This window comes from Bos indicus x Bos taurus, chromosome 14 (genome assembly GCF_003369695.1).
Source record: "Bos indicus x Bos taurus breed Angus x Brahman F1 hybrid chromosome 14, Bos_hybrid_MaternalHap_v2.0, whole genome shotgun sequence".
Taxonomy (NCBI): domain Eukaryota; kingdom Metazoa; phylum Chordata; class Mammalia; order Artiodactyla; family Bovidae; genus Bos; species Bos indicus x Bos taurus.
This window is the reverse complement of record NC_040089.1, coordinates 34,080,210-34,103,823: the sequence shown is the minus strand read 5'-3', so window position 1 is coordinate 34,103,823 and position 23,614 is coordinate 34,080,210. Positions and strand designations below refer to the sequence as shown.

At 43.6% G+C, this 23,614-nt stretch overlaps 1 protein-coding gene across 1 annotated transcript; it reads left to right on the top strand.

Moving 5' to 3' along the window:
* Nucleotides 1-21: 21 nt before the first annotated feature.
* Nucleotides 22-18,450, top strand: PRDM14 (PR/SET domain 14). The gene is made up of 7 exons (XM_027560623.1): nt 22-721; nt 1,464-1,517; nt 1,619-1,776; nt 2,736-3,006; nt 7,865-8,067; nt 12,792-12,893; nt 18,223-18,450. The coding sequence occupies exons 1-7, from the start codon at nt 22-24 to the stop codon at nt 18,448-18,450; spliced, it is 1,716 nt and encodes a 571-aa protein (XP_027416424.1).
* Nucleotides 18,451-23,614: the final 5,164 nt, after the last annotated feature.

Here is a 23,614-nt window from a genome sequence, read left to right as displayed (position 1 = left end):
GCCGAGCGCCGTGGCCCGGGGATGGCCCTGCGGCCGCCGGGGGAGGCCGGCCCCCAGGACAAGGGATGCTACCCTCCCGACTGGCTCCAGGGCAGCCCCCAACACCTGGCCGCCTACTACACGCCTTTCCCGCCCTACGGCCACTACGGGAACACCCTGACCGCGGCAGAGGAGGGCTTCCAGCCTTTCCGGCCCCTGGAAGCCCTGGCAGCGTCCCCGGCTCTGCCCCCCTTCGGCTTCCGGACCGCGCCTCCCTTGCTAAGCCAGGGCCTGGCCCTCCCGAGGGAGCCGCTATGCGACCTGCCCTGGTACAGCAAGCTGCCGACCTGGTACCCTGTTCCCCACCTCCCCAGGGAGGTGCCGCACTTCCAGAACAGCAGTCGTGAGTTTACCGGCGCCGCCAGCGAGGACTTGGCACACACCGCCGGCCGGAGCGACGGTGGCCAGTGTTGGGGACCTGAGATTTTCGTTCCGCCGCCCCCCGTGGATGCTTCGTTGTTACCTGAGAGGCCGAAGCCCTCGCAGCTGTTATCGGGGTCCCCCAGCGAGCCCTCTGAGGATGGCCCCAAACTCGTGAACCGAAAAGGGAAGGCTTCTCGCCGCTACCACTTCACCCAGGAAGACCTGCACTTGGTTCTGTACGGGGTCATCCCCAGCCCGCAGCACTCAGCCCGCCTGCAGCACGCGATCTCGGGCCTCCTGATCCCCACCGATAGCGCCGGTAAAGGCGGGCCCCATAATGCGGGAGTCGGGGGCAACTGGAAGAGAGGTGGGAGCAGGAGGCGGAAGGGGCGCTTCTAGGTGGATCCCAGGCAGTGCGAGTGCTGAAGGGGAGGGTGTGTGCTTCCATCAGAAGATAGAGCTGGGGAGGCCAGGCTAACCTCCGAAACCCTACCCGCATGACTCTTAAGGTTGTTTTGCTTCCCCGGTGCCAATGCAGGGGACGCGTGTTCCATCCCTGAATGGGGAAGAACGCCTGGAGAAGGCAATGACAACCCACTCCAGTATTCTTGCCTGGAGAATCCCATGGACGGAGGAGCCTGGCGGGCTACAGTCCATAGGGTCGCCGAGTCAGACACGACTTAACGATTAAACAAGGTTGTCTTAAGAGAAATGGCTCATGCTGTGTGTGGGCTGATCAGGTGGGCTCAGGTTCTCCCAGGATGCCCAAGGTGTCTCAGTGAGAGCCAGCTGCCATCCACTCTGGGAGTCTCCCTCCAGCCATCTGACCTTGGTCAAAATCAGCATTACCTCTGACTCTCCAGTTCCTTGAATTTGCTAACAGGGGTTAATTACCACCTAACCAGCTAGGGTCCTTTTGAGTCTAAAATGAGACACTGCATATGTAAAAGGAACCGGAAGCCTCGAAGGGTCAAATGGTAAGCTCTAGAGAATGAGGAGGAAGACACGTTTTATAATACCTTTTATTTAAAAAATAAGAGTTTAATCCTGTCTTTTTCTAGGGGCTGATTCTCTTCCTCAGACTCTGGATAACGACTCCCTTCAGCTACCAGAAGGTAGGCAGGGCTCCTGGCTTGGATTTTTTTTTTTATTTAATGGCGGTAAACACAGTAGGTTTCTTCACTGGCTTTCTTTCCTGCCCTGGGTCTCCTGCTAGGTCTCTGCCTCCAGCAGACGAAGTTTGGTGAAGTCGCACATTTTGGGGTGTTCTGCAGTAGTCTTGTGGCCAAAGGAGTCAGGTTTGGGCCCTTTCAGGGTAAAGTGGTCAACACCAGCGAAGTCAAGACACACGGAGACAATTCCCTGATGTGGGAGGTAAATTTGTTTCTTATGGGTTGTCGGAAAGTGGGGAGGAGGGTCGCTGGGGATGAAGCCTGGCCTCTGCCCCTCTGGGAGAGGGGACCCTCTCAGCAGTACTCAGCTGTCTAGTGCTGTCTATTTTGCAACATAAAGAGAAAAGTAGGCAACTGCAGAGCCGCTAGGGATAGCACCTCCACATGGAGTCTGTGTATCTTTTCAGTGCCTTAAGGCATTTTCATCTGAAGATTAGCCCCAGAATACAAAGAGCCAATACCCTGGGTTATATTTACAGACAAAACAAATACTTTAAATATTACCATGTGATGCTAAGAATATGTCCAAAAGGACAAAGACCAGATTTAAAATTTTTTGATATCATTTGTCTAATGGGGATTTTTAAAAACAGCTATTCTTAACTCTGTATGAGGCATGATGGTAGGACTGCAGTATGTCAGACTGTATCAGATTATCCTCCCTTGCCCTGAATTTTGAGGAATACACTTTAGGAAAATAATCTGAAATCCAGACTTCCCAGAATCTGTTTGTAACACCAAAGCATCAAAGACTGCAGAATTACTCACTGGAGAGAAAGAATTAAATTATATCTCCATCAATACACACGAAAACTCATTTGAGATAAAATACCAAACAAATTGGTTGTCTTGAACTGATAGAATTAAATGTAACCTCCTGTTCCCTTTGCTTCTGTTTATGAAGTTAATATATGCTCACCCTAGAAACTTGGGAATCAAGAGGTGATAAAAGTAGAAACCTTTTAAAAATGTCACACCACCTAGACAGATATCTTTCAGCTGATAAATCCATTTAGGCTTAATAATATTGATAATAAATATATTCAAAGAGATCAAGCGTGAGATTTGAATTGTACATTTTTAATATGTAAATTTATTTTCTATGTCAAACCAAAAGAAAAATAAAAGATACATTTCTAAAGTTTGTTTGATTCCATTTAGATCTTTGAAGATGGTCAGTTGAGCCACTTTATTGATGGAAAAGGAGGTGCAGGGAACTGGATGTCCTATGTCAACTGTGCCCGTTTCCCGTCGGAGCAGAACCTGGTGGCAGTACAATGTCAAGGGCAGATCTTCTACGAGAGCTGCAAGGAGATCTACCAGAACCAGGAGCTCCTCGTGTGGTACGGAGATTGCTATGAGAAGTTTCTGGACATTCCCGTGAGCCTGCAGGTTCTCAAGCAGGGGAAGCAGGCATCTGGGTCCTCTGAAGGTGAGTGCACACCTTTGCCTCACCCAGTGAGGTCCTCTTGGTCGAAGGACTGGGCTCTTTGCCCAGACCAGCACCTTCCTGCAGCTTCTCCACTTGCTTGTGGAACTTCTGCCTCCCAGCTCTAATGTAGAACCCCGAACTCAAGGGCGTCTCTAGCCACATGAGTCTTGCCAGCTGGAGGACGATGCCCTCCTCTTCCCAAAGCTGCTGACGCTACTGCTGTTCACCAGGATACCTTTATCTTCTACCCTTTCACCCGCTCCCAGAGAATAAAATAAAAGTGAAATAAATGGATGCAACCTCTGCCTTAGATGAGCCAGCTTCTGATTCATCTCTGCAGAGGCTCACACAACTCAGGAAGTCACTGTTTTTTTCATTAAATTTTTTTTTTTTTTTAATTAAGCTTCTTATTTTGTATTGGAGTATGACCGATTAGATCTTCCCTGGTGGCTCAGTGGTAAAGAATCTGCCTGCAATGCAGGAGACACGGGTTCAATCCCTGAGTTGGGAAGATTCCCAGGAGAAGGAAATGGCAACCCACTCCAGTATTCTTGCCTGAAAAATCCCCTTCACAGTCCATGGGGTTGAAAAGAGCTGGACACAACTCAGTGACTAAACAGCAACAGCATGGCTGATTAACAACCTCATGATAGTCTCAGGTGGACAGCAAAGGGTCTCAGCCATACGCAGAGCACTGCTTTTCAAATGGTGGCTTGCAATATGTTAATAGGGTGGGAAATCAGTTTGGTGGTAGAGATCAGCATTAAAGAAGAAAAAAGAATAAGAATAAAATAGAACAGAAAATATTGATATGAATCTCACTTAAGCATTGTTTGGTGAGGCTTTTGTTTCACATGGATGTGTGTGAACCGGGTCTCAAATAGAAAATGTTTTTCTTACTGGGTCTCAGTCCACTTAGAGGAGCATGGAGCTAGACTCTTGCTCTCCAGTTTTAGTGTTGTGTTAACATGTGGGGCCCTTTCGGAAGGTGCAGATTCTCATTCCAGGATGGGAGATTTTGCATTTCTATCAAGCTACTAGGGGATGCTGCTGCTGCTGCTGCTGTTCCCTGGACCAGATTTCAGTAGCAGGGAGCTGGAGGACCATCAACCCACTCGCTGGGGATTTGCATTTTAAAAAAGCTCTCTGGGCGGTTGATTTTTATAACCACAAAAGCCTGGGAACCAGTCATCTCATACGTGGGACCAGACAAATGCAAATTAATATGTGAACCAGGTAGAAGACCATCCTGTTCTGTTAGGATAGATGTCATAAGCAGCAGGTAAAAGAGAATGTGAATTGCATTCATCACACTGCAGTGATGGTCTGCATGCATGTCTCCCCTGCTAGACTGAGACCCTTCAGGGCTGGAGACAACTGTAAACACCTTAATAGCTCCTGCTCTGAATTCCTTCTGTATTGAAGGAAGGTGGAAGACTAGACTAGATTAGGGAAAACTGCTTAGGGATGTGGTGAATTAAGGGATGAGTTTTGGGCTTCCCAGGTGGCCCAGTGGTGAAGAATCTGCCTACCAATGCAGGAGACTCAAATTCCATCCCCAGGTCAGGAAGATCCCCTGGAGTAGGAAATGGCAACCCACTCTAGTATTCCTGCCTGGAAAATTTCAGGGAGAGAGGAACCTGGAGGGCTACAGTTCATGGGATAGCAGAGAGACACGATTAAGCATGCACGCATGCTCACCACAGTTTAGGCAGGGAAAGGCAAGACAATCCAGGCTTGGGGATATAGTGAAGCCAAGGGCAAGGATGTGTTCACCAGGGATTAAGAGGTGAACAATGAACAGTCTATTTCTAGAGGCCAAATAATGAGGGGTTGTTGAACTGTCTTCTCAGTACCCCAGCTTATGGATGGTGTGGGGATGAGGGTGAGGGGTGAGATGGCAGAATTCTCTGGGGTCTGGACTTCACAGTTGCCCCGTAGTTGGCACCAAACCAAGCCTTTTTAGTCACTTCCCAAGAGGTACCAAGCACTGCTGAAATAGAAGTGCCAAATGGATTTGAGAAAGATACATGCTTGACAACTCACAAAATAGAATCATTATCTTTTTGAAAAGGTATTCAGCACTATGTATCAGAGCTATTAAAATGTTCATAACCTTTGATGTATCAGTAATACTCTTCTGGAAATTTGTCTTTAGGAAATACTCCAATAGGAAAAGCTTTGTCCATAGGGATTTTTAATACAGCATCATTCCTTTTTGTGAAAAGTCACAAACAAATGCCCAATAGTAGAATAATTATTAAGTAAATCATAAGCACCAGGGATAAGGGCTTCCCATGGTCAGTGGGGTGGGGAGAAACACCAGCAGGTGTAGTACCTGGTGTAGTACCCACCTGTACTACACTTCTTTCTTTTTTTAAATATTTATTTGGCTTCACTGGGTCATAGTTGTGGCATGCAGGTTCTTTAGCAGAACTTGGGATCTAATGCCTTCACCTAGGGACCGAACCCAGGTCCCTGGCATTGGAAGCATAGAGTCCTAGCCACTGGACCACCAGGGAAGTCGCTGTGTTACACTTCTGAACCAAATTACATCTGGATAAGTTCATGGCTTTCTGTTAGGAAGAATGGTTGAGAATAGAATTAAAAGAAATGAAAAATCAACATTCTTCTGTCCTCTCAGAAGAAAGTTTTTGTGTTTTATCCAAACCTTTTCTTGAGACTTGGTAGGAGCCTTCCCCTTTAAGGTGTTGAGTGGGAGGGAAGGGCCCTATGTGGGCGGGTTATCTAGAGTTTGCAAACCTAGAGTTTGCAAAGTTTGCAAACCCTCAGTGTGTTTTGGGTGGGGGGCAGGGGGTGGTGGTGAGGGTGGGGAATGTGTAGATAGTTCTTAGTCACTACCCAACTCTATCTAAAGAGTTGTCTAGGTGGCAAACCCGCAGAGTGTGTGTTTTGGGCGGGGGGTGGGGAATGTGTAGATAGTTCTTAATCACTACCAAACTCTATCTAAAGAGTTGTCTAGGTGGGGCAGAAAGCATCATTTTCAGTTTCAGGAAACCATTTGGCTGAAAAAAATTGAAATGGGATGGAGGAGGAAGGAAAGGAAACAGGACAAAATTAGGTTAAGATAAAATTTCCAAGAACCTGAGCTGAAAACGTAGGCGGCTGAAGCCTAATTAGTAAGGGTGCTGTGTCATTTCTGCCTAAGTGGTGGTTCTTATGCAAATTGACTATTGTGCCCCTATTCTGAATTTTGGTGTGCCTTAGGGCTTTAATTTGTAAAGACTCGCTGACCCTGTCTCGTAGACAACCCCCTTCCCACCCCGGAAGCTGGAAGGCCAGGTATTTCTAACCAATGAAAATTCTAGCTTCGAGCAAAAACCGTCCCAGCAGGGAGGTTCTGAGAGCATTAGCACCTCAATGAAAGCGGTAGACGAGACTGAGCAATGGATCGTCCTGGGGCTGGTGGCTGCCTTCCTGCTTATTTACTTAATAAATGAAATGATTTCTTTCCTTGGCCACCTGTTAAATGTGCCTAGCATGCAGTTGTTGACTAACAAAGCCCCCAGTGGATAGCTTTCCTGCTTCCCCAAGCTGACTAAAAAACTTCCACCTACACACTCTTGCATGTACTCAGTCTTGGCTACTCTCTGCCTCCCTGGAGCAGAGGCAGTGAGGTTTCATTGATGCATTCATAAGCAAAACCACTTGATCCTCTGGAATCCAGAGTGTCCTCAGCAGGAACGCTTTTGTAGGTGGCCCCGGTCCTTCCCCTTCCCACCCCACCACATAGACACCCCTGAGCCTGGCATCTCTTCTGCTAGATTTGGCTGCACCTTCTCTAACCTCTCCCCAACCTCTCTCCTCCTCTGATGAAAACGGAGTTACCTTCCTCAGTCTTGTCTGTCGCTCAGTGATAGAGTCACTTGTTGGTTTGAATTCAGTGTCAGGGTTAAATTAATCATGATAATCCCATGTTTTAGTTCTGGAATCTTCCCCGAAAGCTCAGAGAAATGCATTGTTAGCTAAAAGGGTACCTAAGTCTTTGTAAGTGAGGTCCAATGGAGCAGCACTTAATGAAGCCTGGGAAGAAGCTCTGGGTGCCCATCAAGGCCCCCAAAGGGTGAACTGCTTGAACTTGTAGCTCAGTCTGATCTGAAAAGCACAAATACAGTAGGTATTCGGTACATGAACCTTGTAACACAGGCCAGTTAGGAAGTAACTATAAGACTGACTTGCTCATAAATAGGGCTGGAGGAAGGGTGTCTTCAATAAATATATTTCAGGAACAAAAAGGAAAAGGAACCTAGAGATTAAGACATTGAAGAGACATAGTAACTGTGGACAGCATGTGGACTTTGAATCCTACGCTGAACCAACTGACTGAAAAATAAACAAACATAAGTGCGTGTATATGTATTATAAACAAATATATATGTGTTTCTATCTATTAAGGAATAAGGTTTTGACAATTAGGTATGACAGTGGCTTTATGGTTATGCTTTTCAAAAAGTTGTTATCAGGGACTTGCCTGGCAGTCCAGTGGTTAAGACTGCACTTCCTCTGCAGGGGATGCGAGTTCGATCCCTAGTTGGAGAACTAAGATCCCACATGCCACCCTGCTCCCCAAGAAAGTCATTATCCATTAAAGATTGTGGGCTGAGGTGTTGATGAAACAAGTGAGAAATCGGTATTAAAAATAATCTGTTGGGGGAAGTGATGTGAGTCAGTCACTGTCAAAGCCTGGTGTTTGGGCCCAAGAGGGTTTATTCTATTATTTTGACTTTGGTATTTGTTTAAAAGTTTTTGTAATAAAAGGTTGTAAAAGACGGTCCTAAAGAAAGTAAGAATGTGGGAAGATAGCTGACCAAGCCACTTTTCCCCCTGTGTTTGACAGAGTCTGCGGAAGGGTACAGGTGTGAAAGATGTGGCAAAGTATTTACCTACAAATATTACAGAGACAAGCATCTAAAGTACACGCCTTGTGTGGACAAGGGTGACAGGAAATTTCCCTGTTCTTTATGCAAACGATCCTTTGAGAAGAGAGACCGGCTCCGGATCCACATCCTTCACGTTCATGAGAAGCATCGGCCTCACAAGGTAAGAGTTAGGGCAGTGACCCATCTCTCTCTAGCAGTCTGCTTTCAGGCTTTTTCCCCAAACCCCTGGGTGCACCCCGAGGGCCTCCTGGGTGCAAGTTACTGGGATGGGAGGATGGGACAGGGTCTCTGAAGGAAGTGGCAGTGCTGTGAAAGGGCAGACATGGACCCAATGTGATGGTCCATGGACCAAGACATGATGCCTGAGTGTTGAAGCTGGCGGATGCATGGTAGACAGGGGCAGAAGACGGTGTCTTTCTACATGTGGGCCATGAAAGGCCTCATAGACAGGTGGCCGTGAGCAGAACCTAGGACTGAGGAAGTGTCTGGTTTATTTGGAGGTGGAGTTGACTGGGGGTTGCGGGAAGGGTTGAGACATCCCAGTTGAGAAAGACCTTGGCCTGTGGTTTTAGGTAACCACACCTTGTTCCATAATGTGTTCAGGCTTTTTTTTTTTTTTTAACGTTTTATTGAAGCATAGTTTGGTTTACAATGTTGTATTAATTTCTGCCGTACAGCAAAGTGACTCAGTTATACACATACATACATTTGTTTTCATATTATTTTCCATTATGGTTTATCACAGGATATTAAATATAGTTCCCCTTGCCATACAGTAGGACTGTGTTGTCTATCTGTCCTATATACACTAGGTTGCATCGGCTATTCCCAAACTCCCAATCCTTCCCTTCCCCACCCTCTTCTCCGTTGGCAACCATAAGGACCTCTGTGTCTGTGAGCCTGTTTCTGTTTTGTAGATAACTTCGTTTGTGTCATATTCTAGATTCCACATAGTAGTGACATCATATGGTATTTGTCTTCCGCTTTCTGACTTTCTTTGCTTAGTATGATAATCTCTAGGTCCAATGTGCAGGCATACTGATAGTTACAGGCATGGTCCAAAGGATGGGTGGCTTTTGTGCCATGCCAGGGACTTTGTAAGGAAGAAAGAAACACTGGTGCATTGGGGAGCCATTGTCTACCATTCTGGATATGTGGTGGCTCTGCCAGACTTGGTGCAAGAAAGTGCTGACTACCACTGGTCTTAATTAGGATAAAGAGGATGGGGCTTGGGTACAGACCGACAGATTCAGATTAGGCTTCAGTGCTGTCAGGACTCCTGCCAGCCCCACTCTTCATTTGAAGAAATAAAACTGCTCTTGTCTCTCCCCTTCTGTTCACAGTGAAGCTCCTGGAAATATCACAATCACTGTTATATACAGCTGTAAAATCTGAGTATTTTTACAATGATCTCAAATTGTTTTTGTAAATCTAAGAAATTTTAAATTATTAAGACAGTGAAATCATTTCTCACCTTTTGTTGTTTGGTTGCTCAGTCATGTCCAACTCTTTGCAACCCCATAGACTGCAGCACACCAGGCTTCCCTGTCCTCCACTATTTTCCGGAGTTTGCTCAAACTCATGTCCTTTGAGTCAATGATAGCATCCAACCATCCCATCCTCTGTTGCCCCCTTCTCCTCCTGCTGCCCTCAATCTTTCCCAGCATTAGCATCAGGGTCTTTTCCAACGAGTCTGCTGTTTGCATCAGGTGGCCAAAGTACTGGAGCTTCAGCTTTAGCATTAGTCCATCCAGTGAATATTCAGGGTTGATTTCCATTAGGATTGACTGGTTTGATGTCCTTGCAGTCCAAGGGACTCTCAAGTCTTCTCCAGCATCACAATTCAAAAGCATCAGTTCTTTGGTGCTCAGCCTTCTTTATTCTCAGCTATAGATTGGCAGAGTAAAAAGTTATACTGTCCAGTATTCTACATGTAAATCAATAGGGAATTGGTTATGTAAAGTTTGGCTTATTAAGCACAAACAAGTTGTAAAATATGTGTGGAATGATGTCACTTAGAAAATCATGTACACTGTATATAATGTTTACATATAAATGGAAACACAATTGGAAAGAAGCCATTAAACTCCAATCTTTCTGGGAGTATGATAGAGAATAAAGCCAAGCATGATTTTTATGTCTTCACTTGGTAAACTTAAAATTTTATTTTTTATCTGCAGTTTTTTAACATGAGAAAACAATATACACTAGAGATAAAAAGAAAACAAAAACCACTAGATATGTTATGGCCCAAAGTTATTTTAGGTATAATTTTTTTCTATATGTGTATGTATTTTTAATACGCTTGGGGTCATACTGATGTTATGTACTTAAAAATCTACTGTTTTGTGCATTTCCCCCCAGCATGGCTGCAGTGAACAATATTATCTATAAATCACTCTGTTTTTCATTTCTGATTATTTCTTTGGGGTACAGTCCTAGAAGTAGAAAGATTGAGTCAAAGGTACAATTTTAAGGCACTTGAATTAAGGTACCACACACCTTTCCAAACAGTCCAACCAGCTGGGCTTGCAGTGTGTGTAGTCAGTAACCCCAAGTCTCCCACAATATTATCCTTCTTATGTTCACATTTTTATAGATGAAAAATGGTATCTTGCTTGGCTTTGCATCTTTGTTATTTATGAGGTTTACATTTTATTAAAATATATTTTCTGAGACCTCCCCTGGTGGTTCAGCGATTAAGATAAAGAGTAATCTAAAAAATAAAATAAGATATATTTTCTTGGCTAGTTTGTATTTGTCTTGTGGTTTGTCAGTTTATGTCTGAAATTTTAACAGAGTGTGTTCAATGTTTCTTTTCTCTTTCCTTCCTTTTTTTTTCACCCCTGCCTGCTTTGTAGTCAGTAAAAGACAAAGTATTCTTTCCGTCTGAAGGCACAGAGCCTAAGCTCAGAGGAATTCTCCTGCACTTTCGGGGTTTCTTTTTCAGCCTGCAGAATCTTAGTTCCCCAAATAGGGACTGAACCCGTACCCCTGCTGTGGAAGCTTGGAGTCCTCACCACCAGGGAAGGCCCTCTCTTGTACTTTCCTTGGCTATTATCTATCTTCCATTTTTGTTCTCTTCCTTTAGCCAAATGTTAGGTTGAATCCACTTCTTTGTATTCATTAACCTTTACTTTTTTTCATCAGCATTCTCTGAGAGTTCTCAACCTTCATTTTTATGTCATGTTTCAGTCTTTAGCAGTCAGCTGAGCCTGTTGACTACAGCATTTCATTCTGTACCTTTTCATTGGTTATTTTTAATTTCCAAGAACAGGTTCATGTTCTAATTGCTTCCCTTTCATTTAAAATTGATCTGTTCTTTTTGCAATGATAACTTCAACATCTGACTATTTTTGCTTTAGTAATGACAGTATGGGCTTCCCTTGTGGCTCAGCTGCAATGCGGGAGATCTGGGTTCCATCCCTGGGTTGGGAAGATCTCCTGGAGAAGGGAAAGGCTACCCACTCCAGTATTATAGTCTTAGAGAATTCCCTGGACTGTGTAGTTCATGGGGTCACAGATTTGGACACGACTGAGCGACCTTCACTTTCAATGACAATACATGCTCCTTATTCAAACTTCAAGTAGTAAAGAAAAATTAGAGAAGATTTTTAAAATCCACCCCCAAATCCCATCATCTAAAAATACCTAGGTTCATTTGCAGAGACGTGGATAGACCTAGAGACCGTCAAACAGAGTGAAGTAAGTCGGAAAGAGAAAAACAGACATAATATCGCTTATATGTGGAATCTAGAAAAATGGTTCAGATAAACCTATTTTTGTAAAGCAGACATGGATACAGTCCACCCCTCTTCCGCCTTTGGTATGTATACTTTGGTATACACTACTATGTGTAAAATAGATACTCATGAAAACCTACTGTGTAGCACAGGGAACTCAGTGCTTTGGGGTGACCTAAATGGGAAAGAAATCCAAAAAAGAGGATGTGTGTGTATACACACACACACACACACACACACACACACACACACGTGTGACTGATTCATATTGCTGTACAGCAGAAACTAACACAACAGTGTAAAGCAACTCTACTCCAATAAAAATTGTTAAAATAAAGTTAAATAAATAAAAATAGCCAGGCTCCCATGTGTGCCCATAAGGACACCTGCGGAAGAGAGTCCAGAAACACAGTAGTTTCTTTTACCTGGTTCAGAATTCCTGAGAAGATTGGACAGGAGTCATCAGAGTCCAGAACACAGAGAAATGACGCGTGCCTGTCGTTCCTATAGCAGGTGGCTATACTGCTTGCTTTCACCGCCCCCCCCCAAATTGCCCGTTTTTTTGTAGGTACATTTTTTGCGTCATCTGTCACCTGTATTGCCACTTGGGTCTACATATCTGTCCCCACTCCCACGAGATTTTTACTCCTTGTCTGTAGCAGAGTGTTGAGAGGTTCTCCATAAATACTTGGTGAATTCATTGCTAAGGGCTTGCAATTTTCTCCCAGCCTTGTGAGAACAGCAGGGCAAGTATTTTACCCATGAGGAAAATTGAGCAAAGACTCCAAGTTTAACTGATTTGTTCTGGTCACACAGCTACCTGTTGACAGAGCAGGACAGAGTCAGGCCTCTGTTACACACCAGGGTTATATATCTAGGCAGCTAGCATCCAAAGACTTTCGAGGAATGGCTTGGAGCCACAGCGCTGAGTAGGCTGTGGACCAGAATGTGGTGTTGGATTCTTCCCCAGAGTCCTGTGACGCCCTCACCCGTCTCAGCTAGACCCTCAGCCTGCATCTGCTCCATCCTCTGCCTACTAATCCTCCCCCACCATCACCACCGCCCGAGATAAACATAATGGCGAAGTTAACTTCCTAGCGGGGAAATGTGGTTTCAACTCTATTTTTCTTTTCTGTCTTAGTGTTCTACATGCGGGAAATGTTTCTCTCAGTCTTCCAGTCTAAACAAACACATGAGAGTCCACTCTGGAGACAGACCCTACCACTGTGTGTATTGTACTAAGGTAAATGGACCTTCTTTTCTTTTGCCCCACCCCACACAGCACACAGCACACCGCACACAGCATGTGGGATCTTAGTTCCCTGACCAGGGATCAATATCACGTCACTGCAGTGGAAGGGCAGAGTCTTAACCACTAAACTGCCGGGGAAGTCTCAGTGGAACCTTCTTTTAAGGAATCTGCCTTGAGCCCTGTTTGGGTGTCCATGGATAAGAACTTATAGAATAAACCCTGGCTTATAATGAGTCCCTGGTAAATCAATTCATCATTAGCCCATCCCCAATTTCCACCCCAGATTATACTCATGTTTGCTTACAATGATCAGATACAACCTACTATTGCCAAATTGGCACTCAAGGCATTTGTTATGAAACGGACCCTAAATTTATAAGATTCCAATGATAACAGACATGAAGTACAGACCGCCTTTTTTTTTTTTTTCAAGTACAGACTCTTAAATTTCGCTAGTCTTGGTTTCCAGAGCACTTTTGCTGAAGTAGCATCTAATCTTGTTAAACAGAATACTAATTTATAAAAATGAAGAGACAAATATATCATGGTTAGGGGTTGCTGGGTTAGGAACAAAAGTTGCTGGGTTAACTTTAAAAATACTAAACCAAAACATCTCATGTCCTCTTTCGATGAGGTACATCTGGGCTGTTCAATGTGTAGTTACCCATTAGCCATATGTGGCTATTTAATTTACTAAAAATGAAATAAAATTGAAAATTTAGTAAGTCGGTGGCACTGGCCACATTTCAAGTGCTCAACAGTCCCACCATTGATGGCTGGCGACCACCACATTGGCATGGACATAACATTTCCATCATTTTAGAAAATCTTATTGGATACACTGGAATCTGCTATTTCTATCATCAAGCCATTTATTTTTTTTAAATATGTAGCCATGAAAGAAATATAGTCTCTATTAGGGTGACTGTTAAGGTTCCAAAAGAGGAATAAAACTACCTGGCTTAGGGAAACGGATACCACCAAAGAAACTGTGTCAATAGAATGGAAATAATCAGTGTAGCAAATTGGAGCTAAGACATAACTAGACAATGTGCAGCTAGCACAGACCTAAGGAGGGTGGCTCTGGATTTGCCTGGACGAGGAATCTATCCTGAGGGATCACTGATCTCCTGCCAGATTTCCAGAGCAGGCTCAAAATATCCCACCGCCCCTCCTCTTCCTGGCGTTCTAATTCTGATTCTCACCTTGAATTTCTGGCTAATCTGGGAATGAGAGATACCCAAAGGGGTGACTCAATGCACTTGGGTCATAAATGAGCTGTTTGATGTTCTGATTTTTTTTTTTTTTTTTTTTGTAGCTAGTTAGTTAGTTGTTTTTGGCTCTGCTGGGTCTTCGTGGCTGCACAGGCTTTTCTCTAGTTGTGGCAAGCAGGGCCTACTCTCTAGCTGTGGTTCACAGGCTTCTCCTTGCAGTGGCTTCTGTTGTTGCAGAGCACAGGCTCTAGGGCTCATAAGCTTCCGTAGTTGCAGCCCATGGGCTCAATAATTGCAACTTCCAGGCTCTAGAGAACAGGCTCAATAGTTGTGGCACACAGGCTTAGTTATTCCTAGGCATCTGGGATCTTCCCAGACGAGCAATCAAACCTAGTCTCCTGCATTTGGCAGACAGAACTCTACCACTGAGCCGTAGGGAAGCCCTGAGGTTCTGACTTCTAGTTAGACTCCTGTCACCTGAGCTGCTGGAGACTGTCCTAGGCGCCCACACCTTGTGCTCCTTAGTGAGCAGTGGTCCAACCCCACATGGGCCCAGTCCTGAAACTCCAAGGTCACTGGTTTAACCTGGTGTTTTGTATCACTGTCAGCAGACTCCCAAATTGGGGTCATTACATCTCTAATAAATACCTGAAAGTGACAAAGGTCAGAGCAGAGTATTGAAATGAATTAGGAGACAGGGTATAAGTGAGGGAAAGAAACGAAATGGCCATGTAAAAACAGCAAAGCACTTGTGAACCTAAAATAGTAGAACTACTCTGGAAAACTGTTTGGCAGTTTAAGAACTAAACTTGTAACAACCATTCAACCCAGCAATTGCTCTCCTGGGCATTTATCCCAGAGCAGTGAAAGTTTGTGTTCATGCTAAAACCTGTACACAAATATTAATAGCAGCTCATAGAAACCTCAAACTGGAAATAACTCAGATACCGTACCATGGGTAGGTGATTAAACAGACTGGAACATCCACACCATGGAATTCTTCTCAGCTATCAAAATGGGTGAGCTGGGACTTCTCTGGTGTTCCAGTGGTAAAGAATCCACCTGCCAGTGTAGGAGACACGGGAACGATCCCTGATCCAGGAAGATCCCATATGTTGCGGAGCAACTAAGCCTGTGTTCCCGAAATACTGAGCCTGTGCTATATAGCTGAGAAGCCGCACCTAGTGAGCTACGTGCCTCAATTACAAAACCCATGCACCTAAAGCCTGTGCTTCGCAACAAGACTGCAGTGGAAAGCCCGACCACTGCGACTAGGGAGTAGCCCCCCTGCTCCACAACTACAGAAAAGGGCCTCGCAGCAACAAAGACCCAACACAGCCACAAATAAACTAAATGCTTTTTTTTAAATAAAGGATGAGCTGTTGTACCTGAAAGAACTTGTGTGAATCTGCAAAAAAAATTCTGCGGAGAACCGCTGATCCCCAAAGGTTACATATTGTATGCTTCCATGTACATAACATTCTCAAAATAATAAAATTACAGAAATGGAGAAGAGATTAATGGTTGCAATGGCTTAAAAGTAGGTGTGAGGGGGAACTATGTGTGCCTGTCACAGGGTGACATGAGGGTCCTTGTGATGGAAATGTTCTGTTCAGTTCAGTCCGGTTGCTCATTCACATCTGACCCTTTGCAACCTCATGGACTGCAGCATGCCATGCTTCCCTGTCCATCACCAACTCCTGCAGCTTACTCAAACTCATGTCCATTGACTCAGTGATGCCATCCAACTATCTCATCCTCAGTTGTCCCCTTCTCCTCCCACCTTCAATCTTTCCCAGCATCAGGGTCTTTGCCAATGAGTCACTGCTTCACATCAGTTGGCCAAAGTATTGGAGTTTCCGCTTCAGCATCAGTCCTTCCAATGAATATTCAGGAATGATTTCCTTTAGGATGGAATGGCTGGATCTCCTTGCAGTCCAAGGGACTCTCAAGAGTCTTCTCCAACACCACAGTTCAAAAGCATCAATTCTTCGGTGCTCAGCTTTCTTTATAGTATAGTCCAACTCTCACATCCGTACATGACTACTGGAAAAACCACAGCTTTGACTAGATGGACCTTTGTTGGCAAAGTAATGTCTCTGCTTTTTAATACGCTGTCTAGGTTGGTCACAACTTTTTTTCCAAGGAGTATGCATCTTTTAATTTCATGGCTGCAATCACCATCTGCAGTGATTTTGGAACCCCCCCAAAATAAAGTCTCTCACTGTTTCCATTGTTTCCCCATCTATTTGCCATAAAGTGATGGGACTGGATGCCATGATCTTAGTTTTTTGAATGTTAAGTTTTAAGCCAGCTTTTTCACTCTCCTCTTTCACTCTGATCAAGAGGCTCTTTAGTTCCTCTTTACTTTCTGCCATAAGGGTGGCATCATCGTGTATCTGAGGTTATTGATATTTTCTCCTGGCAATCTTGATTCCAGCTTGTGCTTCATTGAGCCCAGCATTTCACATGATGTACTATGCATAGAAGTTGAATAAGCAGGGTGACAATATACAGCCTTAATGTACTCCTTTCCCAATTTGGAACCAGTCTGTTGTTCCTTGTCTGGTTCTAACTTGCTTCTTGACTTGCATACAAATTTCTCAGGAGGAAGGTCAGGTGGTCTGGTATTCCCATCTCTTGAAGCATTTTCCACAGTTTTTTGTGATCTACACTGTCAAAGACTTGAATGTAATCAGTAAAGCAGAAGTAGATGTTTTTCTGGAATTCTCTTGCTTTTTTGATGATCCAGCGGATGTTGGCAATTTGATCTCTGGTTCCTCTGCCTTTCCTAAATCCAGCTTGAACATCTGGAAGTTCTGGGTTCACGTACTTTTGAAGCCTGGCTTGGAGAACTTTGAGCATTACTTTGCTAGTGTGTGAGATGAGTGCAATTGTGTGGTAGTTTGAGCATTCTTTGGCATGCCTTTCTTCGGGATTGGAATGAAAACTGACCTTTTCCAGTCTTGTGGCCACTGCTGAGTTTTCCAAATTTGCTGGTGTATTGAGTGCAGCACTTTCACAGCATTATCTTTTAGGATTTGAAATAACTCAACTGGAATTCTATCAGCTCCACTAGCTTTGTTCGTAGTGATGCTTTCTAAGGCCCACTTGACTTTGCATCCCAAGATGTCTAGCTCTAGGTGAGTGATCACACCATAGTGGTTATCTGGGTCATGAAGATCTTTTTTGTTTAGTTCTTCTGTGTATTCTTGCCCTCTCTTGTTAATATCTTCTGCTTCTGCTAGGTCCATACCATTTCTGTCCTTTATTGTGCCCATCTTAGCATGAAATGTTCCCTTGGTATCTCTAATTTTCTTGACTTTCAATGTCAACATCCTGATTGTGATATTACCCTATAGTTGTAAGATGCAACCATTGGGAAAACTGGGTAAAGGGTACCCAGAATCTCTGTTGTTTCTTCTAACTGCATGTGAATCACTATTACTCTAAAAGTTTAACTAAAAAAAAAAGAAAGAAAGAAACCAATAAGGTACCCATGTATGCAAAGATAGTGGCCAATGTTAGCAATTCCTTCCATAATGCAGATCATCCTGGAGTGTGATCTCAGTACCATCTGCTTAAATGCAGCTGCCTTCTTACCCAAAAGAGCGTACTCATCAGGTCAACCTGCATTTTTGACTAGACACCCAGACGATCTTAGCCATTGAAGGGCCACTGTTGTAACCAGTGGCATGTCCATCATGTCCTTTTTTATTAAGGCTATTCCTGGTGACCAAGAGTGCCCTATAGCATTAAAATCCAGGATTTGTTGACTGCGGAGAACTAAAGTGTGATATCAGGATCAATGAGGGCTTCTGAGGTGGCTCCGGGGTAAAGGATCCACCTGCCAGTGTAGGAAATGTGGATTCAATCCCTGGGTCATGAAGATCCCCTGGAAGAGGAAATGACAACCATTCTAGTATTCTTGCCTGGAGAATCCCAGGGACAGTGGAGCCTGGTGGGCCACAGTCCATGGGGTTGCAAAAGAGTCAGACACAGTTTTTCAAGAAAACACCACCAAGGATTGGTCATAATGAAATTAACTCCTTTGTTTCATTGGTGGATGGCATTTTATTTTTTCCTGTGCTTTCTGTCCTCTGCAGAAATTCACTGCCTCCAGTATACTCCGCACGCATATCAGGCAGCACTCGGGGGAGAAGCCCTTCAAATGCAAGTACTGTGGTAAATCTTTTGCATCGCACGCTGCTCACGACAGCCATGTCCGGCGCTCGCACAGGGAGGATGACGGCTCTCCCTGTAACACCTGTGGGAAGACCTTCTCAGATCAAGAAGCCTTCCACTCCCACATGAAGTCTCATGAAGACTGCTAGCCCTCAGAGAGTCTGAGGACAAGGCCTCTAGATGCGTCTTGATGTTTCTTATGTTCATGGGTATATCTCACAAACCAGTGGCCGTTATATTGAGATGAGAAACAGAATAATGTAACTGACCTACCAGTAGGATTTACCAGATTTATTGTCTGTAGTTTTAACAGCTTTTGCAGGAATGCTTTTTCACACTTTCTAACAAGAATGGAGTTTGGGTGAATGCACCCAGAAGGAGTGAAAGGCTGATGGTTAACAGTGCTTACAGGTCTGGAAACACAACATCAGCCCTGAAAGGGACCATTTCATTTCACGGACTAGGAAGCAGAGTCTTTGATTTCTCGATTGAAAAAAAAAAAGGAGGATTTTTCTCTACTCTTTGCCTCGACTCCTGATTGTGATATGTCTGTGGCCATCCCCTGTTATATTTCTTAACAAAATAAATTCTTTAAAAATCCATTCAAGCCAGAGCTTCATTAGTATCGTAACTAAGTGTTCAGACATGAACTAAGGTCCCATTTTATTTGAACTCTTTTTTTGGCTGCAGTGAGTCTTCATTGCAGCTCTTGGGCTTAGTTGCCCTGTGGCGTGTGGGATCTTAGTTCCTCAACCAAGTATGGAGCTCATGTCCCCTGCATTGGAAGGTGGATTCTTAACCACTGAACCAGCAGGAAAGTCCCCTGGAATTCACTTTTTAAACCCTTAGTTTCTACCTCTCCCTTGTCAACTGACAAATGTCTGTTAATAGTTTGTTTAGCACCAGAGTTACTTGGGGGACACAGAAGGTACTCATTCACCATCTGTGACCTTTAGCAATTGGGGAAGAAAAGTTATTGTTGCTCTTCAGTCTCTAAGTCACGTCCCACTCTTTGCAACCCCATGGACTGCAGCACGCCAGGCTTCCCTGTCCTTCACTCTCTCCCACAGTCTGCTCAAACTCATGTCCATTGAGTCGGTGATGCCATCCAACCATCTCATCCTCTGTCACTCCCTTCTCCTCCCACCTTCAATCTTTCCCAGCATCACAGTCTTTTCCAATGAGTGTGCTCTTTGCATCAGGTGGCCAAAGTATTGGAGCTTCAGCGTCAGTCCTTCCTGTGAATATTTAGGGTTGATTTCCTTTAGGATTGACTGGTTTGATCTCCTTGCCACCCAAGGGACTTTCAAGAGAAATGTTATTACCAAGTGAAGAATGGCTAAAAATTGCAATAGGCTAAGAAATAAATTAGATTCCCTGGTGGCTCAGACAGTAAAGCGTCTGCCTGCAATGCCAGAGACCCAGGTTCAATCCCTGGGTCGGGAAAATCCCCTGGAGAAGGAAATGGCAACCCACTCCAGTATTCTTGCCTGGAAATCCCATGGACAGAGGAACCTGGTGGGCTACAGTCCATGGGGTCGCAAAGAGTCGGACACGACTCAGCGACTTCACTTTCACTTTCAAGAAATAAATAAATGTATTTATATTGCCCTAGGTTTAAATGTGATTTCATTCCTGATGAAGAGACAACTATAGCGCTTTTGCAGACATTGTCACAAGACTAACGCAAGCTTGTGGAGAGTAATCTTTTCTTGCTTTCTTTTTAAATAATTATTTGTTTTCTTGGCTGTGTCAGGTCTCAGTTGTGAGCAGGCTGAGTTGCTCTTTGGCATGTGGGCTCTTAATTCCCTGACCAGGGAATCAAACCTGTGTCTCCTGCATTGCAAGATGGATTCTTAACCACTGGACCACCAGGGAAGTCCTGAGAATAATCTTTTGTTTTGTTTATTGACTCATGTGGGTCAAAATGGCCAACATCTGTAGACCATGAAGCCTATGACATGGCAGCACTGAGTTTACCACCGGACGGATAAGGAAATCAAAGAAGAAGGAAGTGGTCCAGCATTTGCCTCTTAAGGGGCAAAACTAGGTTGGCCTGACTCCAAAATCCAGGCTCTTAATGAACTAGTGATGCTCAGCTTATGAACCCTGCTAAGGAAATAGTATTTTTCTATTGACTACGCCCATCCTTCCCTCTTTTGGGGCCAGCAACAGCAAACTTTTAAATACTCAAATGGAAAATGGGAGACCAGAATAAAACTGCATTGTAGGCAAGCATGCTACTAAGCCACCAGGTCATGGCTCTATCGACCACGGGTTTTTCTCCACACTTTATTCATGGTCCACATTTCTTCCAAATGTAAGAGATTTCAATACAGAGCAGATGTCCCTTCAGAGGGGGCTCCCAGCTGCAGCAGAGTCCTTTGAAAAGAGATGTAGCGCACGTGGAAAAAGCAGTGACAGATTTTTCTCTGGGGAATGCTTGGCTGCGGTGAGTGGGTCTGAGTAATTTATCCTAATGGGAGTGTGCCCTGTTGTTTCAGGACTGTGTTAGTTTGTGTTAATTAAGTCAGAACAATGATCATTTGAAAAGATAAGGGGGCTCAGGCCTGTAATTAGGCAGCCTTTCTTTGCCTGCTAGTTCAAAATATATTTCTCGGTCCATATGGATTTGAACATTATTTTAAAACCAAAGTAGTAAAGCAAGACATCAGGAACTGGTGTGATGCCAATGTTTTCACTAGTTGAATAATTCAAATTAACTACTCTGTTCTTTGAACTGGAAGAGTAGCAGAGAAAGGTTAAAAAAAAAAATTTCCTCTTTTCTAGCACTAATTCCAAAATGCATGCATGTCAAGTAATACCTTAGTATACAGATCATGCGTGCCTACACTAACTGGAATGCTTTGGACCTTTTTTAATTAATCCAAGCTTTTTTCTACAAAGCTTTGGTCATATTGATCACATTACCTATATCACTTTTTGGTTTGGAAAATACAGTCAATTCATAACATCTTCCTATTAGTAATTACCTTAAGCTCTCTTGTGTTTAAAAGTACATCTCAGATTTCTAAAGATAATTTAGATTAGCTTAGAGCAATAAGAATTTTTTTTTAATGGACTAAGAATTAAAGTAGAAGACAAACCACTCCATAGAAAGTATTAAAACTTTCAGTTAACATAATTGTGTTGGCCAAACATTGTTGGAACACGAAGCATAGACTATATTTTGGAGTTGGCCAAACTTAGATTTGTGCACCATGTCCCTACTGTATAATCTTGGGCAGGCCACTTAATCTTTAAGGTTAACAGGCTTATCCATAAAATAAGGTAATAATTATGTTGTAGGGTATTGTGAGAATTAAGTAAAATGAAACAACTTGCTTTCTGTATTATACTTATTAAATCCATTTCTTTTTTCTTAACCTGTCAATGAAGGCAAAAGGGAGACAGAACTATGCAAATTCTATTATAGATAAATATGCTTTCTTTCAGTGGTTCATGGACCAGCTGCATCAGAATTGCCTGGAAATTTGTTAGAAAAACAAATTCTCTACCCCTGCTGAATATCTACTAAATCAGAAATTCTGAGGTGGCACCCAGTTATCATATCAAAGTTCAGAAACCTTTGCTTAATGTGATTATCTCCACAGTCCCTGCAACATAGCAATGGGTAAAACCGAGTAGCTCGGTGACTTGGTAAAATCACAAAGTGGTTCATTAAGAGGAACGATTAGAATGCAGATGGCAGGCAAAATGGTGCTCTTCCTGAGAATAACGGAAACCCATAGAACACAGTTGTCACTTCACTGTTGGAAACACGGAACCCGTTCTGTAGCTATGAACCCGATTGATGGAATTCAGAGACCTTCTTATGAGATAATTCTGTGCTTATATTCCTTTTCCTATCGGAGTCTATATTTTATGACAAATATTATCTGTTAATTTATTATAGGAAAAAATGTATAAAAAGGGACATGTGAACCCCGGGAAAACAACAAGGCTCAAAGTGGTATCCGTGATATTGATGGAGCTCTTAATGGGCCCTCGGGGTGCTCTTCTAGGACTTGGGAAGTTGGCAGCTGCAATGAACAGTGCTGTCAAAGTGGACAGATGTTTGGGACTCTGTGGGGCCTGCAGTAGGTAGGCTAACAGGGATACGGTCGTAAAGTCATAGCTTGGTTTGTACCCACGGAGGACAAGGCAGATTGGGTTCTCAAGAAACTACCATTCACAGTATTATAGAGATAAAATCACAAATACTGGGACTTCCCTAGTGGTCCAGTGGCTAAGACTCCAGGCACTCCCAATGCAAGGGGCCTGGGTTAGAACCCTGGTTGGGGAACTAGATCCTACCTACAGCAACTAAGACCCAGTAGTTCTATGTATTTTCAGAATGCCTTATGCTGCTAGTTTATGGACTAGATCCAAAACTAAGGAGAACAAATTCATATAGAATTCTTTCCATAGAAACATGTAACTCAAATATATCACAGCACTTTTTTGTTGATTGACTGTATCAAAATCAGTTCAGTTCAGTAACTCAGTTGTGTCTGACTCTTTGCAACCCCATGGACTTCAGCACACCAGGCTTCCCTGTCCATCACCAACTCCTGAAGCTTACTCAAACTCATGTCCATTGAGTCGGTGATGCCATTCAACGATCTCATCCTCTGTCGTCCCCTTCTCCTCCCACCTTCAATCTTTCCCAGCATCAGGGTCTTTTCCAATAAGTCAGTGCTTTGCATCAGGTGGCCAAAGTATTGAGTTTCAGCTTCAGCATCAGTCCTTCCAATGAATATTCAGGAATGATTTCCTTTAGGATGGACTGGCTGGATCTCCTTGCAGTTTTAAAAGAAGTTCTATATTCAGGAAATATAAAGTACATGATGCTTCCTTTTATTGCTGAAAAGAATCTAAACTTTATTGCTTTGTGGGCTTAAAGTAACTTTAACAAAAATAAATTATAATTTGTGTGTATGCGTGTGGCCATGCCACTTAGCATGTGAGATCTTAGTTCTCCGATCAGGGATCACACCTGGGTCCCCTGCAGTAGAAATGCAGAGTTTTAAACACTGGACTGCCAGGGAACTCCTTGAATTATAATATTTTGAAATGACATTTAGCTCTAATTACAACTAGAGTGAAGAATGTCTATGGAGAAGATTATCTCAGGATAAAGCATTCTTTCACCATCATTCTTTTTCATCTTTTTCATTATCTCAAAATGTGGGATAAATTGTTTTAACATTATGTAAATTCTATCCATCAACTTGTGTGATTTGTGATGGATTTATTTATAGCATACTAATTTTCATTGAATGGAGAAGGGAATGGCAACCCATTCCGGTA